At 44.5% G+C, this 8,710-nt stretch overlaps 1 protein-coding gene across 1 annotated transcript in view; it reads left to right on the forward strand.

The window, feature by feature from the left end:
- Positions 1-7,929, forward strand: part of LOC127440514 (ephrin type-A receptor 3-like) — a 225,783-nt gene extending 217,854 nt beyond the window's left edge. The window contains exon 17 of the mRNA XM_051697142.1: positions 716-7,929. Coding sequence (XP_051553102.1) covers positions 716-815 — 100 coding nt within the window. The 3' untranslated portion in view covers positions 816-7,929. The remainder of the gene's footprint in view (positions 1-715) is intronic.
- The last annotated feature ends 781 nt before the right edge of the window (positions 7,930-8,710 follow it).

Here is an 8,710-nt window from a genome sequence, read left to right on the forward strand (position 1 = left end):
TAAAAAGCGCTTTAAAACACACGGTTTCTGTCGGAGAACACAGCGTATGTGACCATGTTAATACATAAGTGGCGTTCTTAAAAGTTTTTGTAGAGTGTGCATGTACATATGTGCTCAAGTGTGTCGGGGGAACCCCCAAGTCTGATGAAAAGGAAACCCCACTATTGCAGTGCAATACATCTGTTGGTTCACACAGTGCACAACGCTTTTGTGTCCTAAGTAGCTTTCTCGCATTAAACGGCTTTCTGGTGTATGTGTAAATGTGCTATTATAATTTCATATCTTGAGAAGATATTACTCCATCCTCTGCGTAACGTCAGTAACGACAGCTCTATACTGTTGAACTAACGTTGTTCGAATTATGTATGTGCGATATAGTTACTACTGTTTCGGGTAGTGACTAGCTAGTTAATTTCTTCAACAATGTGTCGTACTTTGGTGGTTAAGCAGTGAGTTACGTTTTTGTATGGGAAAAACACCCTAGCCAAGTGTTTTATAACAAGATTTTTTTTTTCATCAATTTGTTTCCATTTTTGTTGCATTGCTAAATCTCAGCGTTTTGAGCCTAGTAAGGTTAAGTAATGACAGTACTTTTAAACAGATTGTTCTCATGATTGGTGCTTTATTGACCAAACCGATCAACTGTATTCAGAACAACAGTTTCTGCATGATGTCTTGAAACATTTGTTTCCCTTTTTTTTTTTTTTCCCTTTAGTGAGCTAAGCAAGATGGGCGTCACTCTGGTCGGGCACCAGAAGAAGATTCTCTCCAGCATCCAGAGTTTGCACACACAAGGGACGCATGTGCAGGTATAACACGCCTTCTCCAGCACCTGCCACAGCCTGAGAGCATTCAGACTGAGAGCGTTAGCCACAGCTCCCAGAACAGTTCCTATCCGCAGCTTCACCATACACTTCCCACCCTGGATGTTTCAGCATACGATCCCTTGTCAGCACTCCGGCTTCCGTCCATGCACGTCCGAGCTTCCTCTGAGCAGAGGGACACTGAGACTGATCTACAATCACTTGACAAGGCCAAGGCATATCAGATCAGTTTACAGTAATTAAAAACAAGAAATGTAAAAGTGAAACAAATACAGGAACAAAAATACATTTGGGGAAAATTCACAGCTTGTGTTTCAACAATTGCATTCCATATGTGACATATTTTGCATTTCAGTGGTTGGACTGTTATTCAGATAAAAAGGAGGGGTGTTGTTTATTTTTTAACATCCACTTGAGAATGTAGTAGTAGAATATTCCCTAAACATCATCTATGAGCCACTGTCAAATAACAGATGTTCATAGTATATTTATTTTGTCATATTTGAGGCAATGTTTGGACTGATGGCTTTTCACCAGGATGAAGCATCCAATATTCAGCCAAAACGGGCAACAGGAGTTTTTATTGCACCAGCTAATGGATGCATTGCTCTGATCCATTGGAGACAGTGGGGGAGAAGTCTGAAGCTATGCCTGCGGACAACAGCAGAGGCGAGCGAGGGATTGCAAGATGAGAGCATTGCTTTTTAATTCTATTAAACTGAGAACTAGCTGCTCTTCACTCATTGTATTGTTCCTTGTGTTGCTTTGAATAATGAGTATCAGAGCTTTTCAAACACATGTCTAGATACTGTAGATCTTAGAGCAAAATGAAAATGGAACTTTTATTTCTGTCAATTTGCTGCACAGATACCATGTGTATTCATGATAAATCTTTTATCACTGCAGTCCATGGTTTGGTTTACTGGGGCAGAATAAAAGTTTGTGTACATCAAATTCACTGATTTCCACTGAAAACAACTTTGAAAGTCATTATGAAGTGGTAGAGATATTCATGTGCCCGCCGTCTCGATAAATATCATGCACCATGTTCACATCGTCCTTACGTTTACACTTGTGTAACTATAGTGCGTGACAACCACAACATATACTATTGTACTATAGTGTATATAATGTACAGTGTTGATAAAAAAAAAAAAGAAAACAAAAGCAAAAAAAAAAAAAAAAATAGAATATTTGTAATAACGTACTTTTATCTAGTATGAAGAGGTAAATGTGGGTGTGTGGTGTTATCACCGCCATTTGCCGATGTGCGATAATAACTGATCTCTGGAATGTAGCATGGATTCTAAGCTTCATCTTTTGATTGACAGGTGACAGTGACTGCATTTTTTTTCACTCAAGTGGTGCCGTTAGCTGCTTGACGTTAGATGCCTTATTAAATGTGCAGTTCTCTCTCTTTTCTCATCCTCCCCACTAGAGACAATATTATGAAGTATAATGTATATAGTATTTATCATTGCATTACTGAGAAACTCAAGCTCGATATTAAAGCCCAGCTAAACAGGTTGGTTTTGCTGTTTTCGGAAGTATAGGAATGTGTTGGATCCTCTGCTTTCTTACAGGAAGTGTACATGTGGTATAGGGACAGAGAGAGACTTTTGTGAATCTATTTGGCTGAACTAAATTCCTTATGCTAACTTTATTGAAACTGATTTTCTGCACTATACATTTTTGTACTAGTGAGGTTGTTCTGTAAAGTAGAAGTCTACCTGTTTTATTTAAATATATGCATAAATAAGACTGAGAGTTATGGTATATAGAGATATTCATACAATCTGTTGTCCTTTAAATCAAGATGCCCCAGTGTCATTTCAAATTGTCATTTATTTTATATCACGATTGTGTTTCAATGGTTTAGCACAGCACTCAGATTTGTTTATGTTACTTGTTGGGATAAATCTGTGGAATTAAGCCAATTGGATGTATATATGGTAAAGCAGAGCTAAGAGTTCTGCACTTGAAAGTAATTTATTCAAAACCCTTTCAAAATGCTATTATGAATTTAACTGATAAAAATATGTTTGAATTCACGGAAATCTATGGAATTCTGTGGCCGCACATTCCATATGGGCTTATTAAGTGCACAGGACCACAGTTTATTCCTTCAAAGTGCATTTTTCTGTTATTTTTCATGATCTAAAGGAAAATTCTTCATCATCTATGTCATTAGAGGATGCATAACTGGGTGATTTAATTAAAATTGTAAAATTCCTGAAACAACATATGCCAGGGCAAAACTGTTGGGACTCAAAGACTATGATATAAGGCCCATTTAGTTTACCTAATTAAAGCAGCAATGACAAAAAAATGAGTTTAAAATGTGCTGGGTTCACTACTACAGCAGTTCCCTATCTGTCACTCACTCAACGTCGTGTCGATGTAGTGACACTAGGGGTCACTCTTGGGAGCCCCAAACTTCAAGCTTTTTTGAAAAAAGGCCAATGAGAATTGGCGAGTTGAATTTGCATGCCACTCCCCCGGACATATGGGTATAAAAGGAGCTGGCATGCAACCACTCATTCAGATTTTCTCTTCGGAGCCAAGCGGTTGTATTCAGTGCACTGAATTCAATTCCCTCCAAAGACGCACCTCAAAACTGCTGTATTTACGGTGCATTTCAGTGGCTTCTCCCCCTCTGCACCTGTGGAGTGCAGAGAATGCCCCTGGGAGCTTCAGCAGAGTGAAAATAAGAGAGTATATTCTAAAAGAGTATATTTTCATTCACAAAAAGAGCGGCACACACACATCCTGGACCTGTGAGTACTGAACCGGGCTTTGCACAGACTCCAGTCCAAGATGCTGACATAAAAACACACACTAACGAGCTTCCGGCATCAATACTGGTTTGCGGCGGTAGACCTGAAGGACGTGTACTGCCACGTCTTGGTCTTACCTCGACACAGACCCTTCCTGCGGTTTGCCTTCGAAGGCCAGGCGTACCAGTACAAGGTCCTCCCCTTCAGCCTGTCCTTGTCCCCTCGCATCTTCACGAAGGTCATAGAGGCAGCCCTTACCTTGCATAGGGTCTGTATACCAGTGCATCTATACCAAGGGGTGCCTCGGTCAGGGCATACCAAAGCAGGCATTGGGAGTATTCCCGGGAAGCAAACAGGTCTACCTATGCTCAACCAAATCGACTCCGAATCAGCTGGACCACATGAGGGTGGAGTCTCCACTCTCCCCTGAGGGTAACCTGACATGACAGCACGTCCGCTGCGGTGTTGAGGTCGCCCGGGATGTGAGTGGCTCGTAGCGACTTGAGGCGCTGCTGACTCCAGAGGAGGAGACGGCGGGCGAGTTGTGACATGCAACGGGAGCATAGACCGCCTTGACGGTTGATGTAAGCTACCGTCACTGTGTTGTCCGTCCGGACCAACACATGCTTGCCCTGGATCAATGGCCGGAACCTCCGCAGGATGAACAGTACTGCCAACAACTCTAGGCAGTTGATGTGCCAACGCAGCTGCGGGCCAGACCAGGAGCCAGCGGCTGTGTTCCCATTGCATCCGGCACCCCATCTGTTATAACCATGATGTGCCTGGAGACTTTCTCTAGGGGAACCCCTGCCCGTAGAAATGCAAGGTCGGTCCAAGGGCTGAAGAGGCGGTGACAGATCGGCGTGATAGTCACGCGATGTGTCCCGCGGCGCCATGCCCATCTCGGGACTCGAGTCTGAAACCAGTGCTGAAGTGGTCTCATATGCATCAACCCGAGCGGTGTGGCCGCTGCTGAGGATGCCATATGCCCCAGGAGCCTCTGGAAAAGTTTCAGTGGGACCGCTGTCCTCTGTCTCATTCATGAGGCACGCTGTCATCGAGACTGAGTCCAACTCCAAACCGAGAAAAGAGATGCTCTGAACCGGGGAGAGCTTGCTCTTTTCCCAGTTGACCCAAAGCCCCAGTCGGCTGAGGTGCCGGAGCACAAGGTCCCTGTGTGCGCACAGCAATTCTCAAGAGTGAGCTAGGAATAGCCAGAGTTTGGGGAATAGCAAACAGTTGAGGATGCGGACGCCCACTTCCCTTAGCGGGGTCAGGGAGGATGAGGAGCAGGTCGTCCTAGTAGAAACCTACTGGCCCACCCAGATGTGGTTCTCGGATCTCACGTTCATCGCGACAGCTCCCCCCCCCCCGGTGAATTCCCCTGAGGAAGGACCTTCTTTCTCAGGGACGGGGCACCATCTGGCACCCGCGACCAGACCTCTGGAATCTCCATGTCTGGCACCTGGATGGGATGCGGAAAACCTAAGTGGCCTACCACCTGCAGTGGTAGACACGATCACTGAGGCTAGGGCTCCCTCTATGAGGCGCCTGTATACCTTGAAGTGGCATCTGTTCTCTAAGTGGTGTTCTTCCCAACGCAAAGACCCCCAGAGGTGCGCAGTTGGATCAGTGCTTTCCTTCCTGCAGGAGAGGCTGGAGGGGTGGCTGTCCCCCTCCACCCTGAAGGTGTATGTAGCCTCTATTTCGGCTCATCACGATGCAGTAGATGGTAAGTACTTGGGGAAGCACGACTTGATCATCAGGTTCCTGAGAGGTGCTAGGGTTGAATCCCTCCAGACCGCGCCTCGTCTCCTCGTGAGACCTCTCTGTAGTCCTTCGGGGTCTACAGGGAGCTCCCTTTGAGCCCTTTGAGTCAGCTGAGCTTAAGGAACTCTCTTTGACGACTGCCCTCCTGACTGCGCTAACTTTCATCAAAAGTTTCATCACGACCCCTTTTAGGGATCAGGTGGTGAACCTGCAAGCGCTGCCCCAGGAGGAGGCAGACGCAGCCTTGGCGTTGCTGTGTCCGGTGTGAGCTTTATGCATCTATTTGGATTGCACGCAGAGCCTTAGATGCTCCGAGCAGCTCTTTGTTTGGTTTGGTGGACAGCGGAAAGGAAGCACTGTCTCCAAACAGAGGATCACCCTCTGGGTCATTGACGGCATCACGATGGCATATCAGGCTCCCTGACACCCTGTGGGGGTTACGAGCCCACTCTACCAGGAGTTTGGCAGCCTCCTGGGCCCTGGCCAGTGGTGCCTCTTTGGCAGACATCTGCAGAGCAGCGGGCTGGGCAACACCCAACACCTTTGCGAGGTTCTACAATCTCCAGGTTGAGCCGGTCTTGTCCCGTGTATTGGCAGGCACGAGCAGGTAAGTTCCGGGACAGCTGGCCGGGTGTACCGCTTGCGCATAGCGTCTTTCCCCTCCCTTGAGGTGAAGACGTGTGCTCTTGACTCCCAGTCGTGTTCACAGACTGTGATCCCTCGATGACTTTCCTCCTTAGCCCTCTGGCAGTTGAGTTTGCGGAAAAACTCGCTGACCGGCCCAGTACGTGTGCTAATGAGACCCTGTACTGAGGTAGGTGCTCCATATGTGCTGGTACCCGTAGGCAACCCCATGTGATATCTTCCGCAAAATAGTTTCCCTGTCGGCAAACTGCGTCTTCCTTGGGCAGAGGCCCCTCTGCCCCTGGTCGCCATACTCTGTAGAAACTCCACCCCCTTTGGGTAGGACCTACCATGGGACCTCTCCACCTGACATACTATCGACTCGGTAAGACCATGTGACGTATTCCACTCAAAATACCCCCCCCCCCTTTTTGGGCAGGGTGTAGTCTCTGCGGTGTCTTCCCTTTGGGAGGGACACCCCCCGATGCAGACACTTATGGCTCCAAGTCAGTTAACAAATTCCACTCTTTTTGGGGAGAAAAGAGAGGGAAAGAGGCATCGGCTGGGCTAGCCTGTCCCTATAGTTGGGTAGTCAACTTGTTCCTGATGGACCGTTCCATGCTCATAAGAACGTTGGGGGAGGTTACGTGAGGCCTGGTGTGCTGGCTACGAGGCACGCAGCGGTCTGCCCGTCACACACCACCAGGTCAGGTAACACAGTTCAGATAGTTGTGCTGTTTTGTATAGGGACCCCTAGTGTCACTACATCGATACAACGTTGAGTGAGTGAAAGATAGGGAACGTCCTGGTTATTTTCGTAACCTCCATTCCCTGATGGAGGGAACGAGATGTTGTGTCCCTCTTGCCACAATGCTGAACTACCCGCTGAAATGGCCGGGACCTGGTCTCGGCTCCTCAGCACAAAACCTGAATGAGTGGTTGCATACCAGCTCCTTTTATACCCGTATGTCCGGGGGAGTGGCATGCAAATTCCACTCGCCAATTCTCATTGGCCTTTTTTCAAAAGGCTCCCAAGAGTGACCCCTAGTGTCACTACATCGACACAACGTCTCGTTCCCTCCATCAGGGAACGGAGGTTATGAAAGTAACCAGGATGTTTTCTTTAGTTTTATTCATGCATATCTTAAGAGATAAAAACCACTTCCTTAAAAAAATGAGTGTACTTTGCAATAAATTTACTGGTTGCATCATGAGATTTGTTAATGAATCTAATATACTGAATCTGTGTGTGATACAATATGCAAAATAAAATTTAAAAAGGACATAAATTAATTCCTTTTTATGAATCTCGTTTTAAATTCTATCTAGGGAGTTAACATGCTGATGTAGCAAAATTGGCTGCATGCAACAGATACATGTGAAGATACACATGTTCCCATCGAAACTACAGTAAAAAGAAATGATGATGATGATGTCAGTTTTAATAACCATCAATAAAACATAAGCTCCAATCTCTACTACTGCAACAGTAATAAAAACCCATGCCAAATTTCAAATTTTTGAGAAATAAATAAATAAATAAATACAAATAAATAAAAAAATCTGCTAATTAAAGAAATATCTACAGTATATACTGTATGTGCTCACCAAATTAATCAGGCAGATGGTTATGTGACTAAACAGTGTTAGTGGCTGAATGTGGAATGTTGTTAATATGATAGAAGATAACAGATGAAACTTGCTTATACATTTTTTATCAAGTTCTTGTCTTTTTTTTCTGTCCTGGCTCTGTACATGTGTTTGGGCTGATGCATTGTGAGATGACCTCTGTTCTTTTGTAAGCTATATGCCTATCTCTTCACACACTGCAGGTTTCTATGAGCTCGCAAAAAAAAAAAAAAAAATAGGGTGTACGCATTGAGATTATTCATGTCGCTGTAATAAATGCTAATATTTTTAATTTCTCACCTGAAGCTTTTGCATCTGTTTTCCTTTTTGTCTATGAATGTACATACAGTTCTTTATTGTTAATCAGAGACTCCACAGGACACAAATATATTTATCCCAAAACCTCAAGACAAGGGGTGTAAATGCATCATTTATAAATACTACAATTCCAATTAATTGTGAGTTTATTTCTTATCCAGTATATTTCTTGCCCTATTTTCCTTTCCTTTTTTCCTTTTTTTTTTTTTTTGTAGTTTATTTAAAAAAAAATCCAACAAATCTAGACCATCAATTTACCTGCAGGTGTAAATTGTCCATCTACTTACATTTGTGTCTTCAGCATGTTTTTATTATTTTTATTATTATTATTATTATTATTTTTGTATGAATTGTATCAAGATAAATTAATCAAATCTTGACCAAATTTCAGGATGCAGGGAATCTTTTTTTTATTTTATTTTATTTATTTATTTTTTATTTGAAATGCCCAATTCCCAATGCGCTCTAAGTCCTCGTGGTGGCGTAGTGACTCAATACGGGTGGCGGAGGATGGATCTCAGTTGCCTCCACGTCTGAGACCGTCAATCCGTGCATTTTATCACATGGCTTGTTGAGCGCCTTACCACAGAGACATAGCGCGTGTGGAGTCTTCATGCTATTCTCCGTGGCATCCACGCACAACTCACCACGCGCCCCACCAAGAGCGAGAACCACATTATAGCGATCACAAGGAGGTTACCCCATGTGACTCTACCCTCCCTAGCAACTGGGCCAATTTGGTTGCTTAAGAGACCTGGCTGGAGTCAC

This window comes from Myxocyprinus asiaticus, chromosome 5, assembly GCF_019703515.2.
Source record: "Myxocyprinus asiaticus isolate MX2 ecotype Aquarium Trade chromosome 5, UBuf_Myxa_2, whole genome shotgun sequence".
NCBI classification, from domain to species: Eukaryota; Metazoa; Chordata; class Actinopteri; order Cypriniformes; family Catostomidae; genus Myxocyprinus; species Myxocyprinus asiaticus.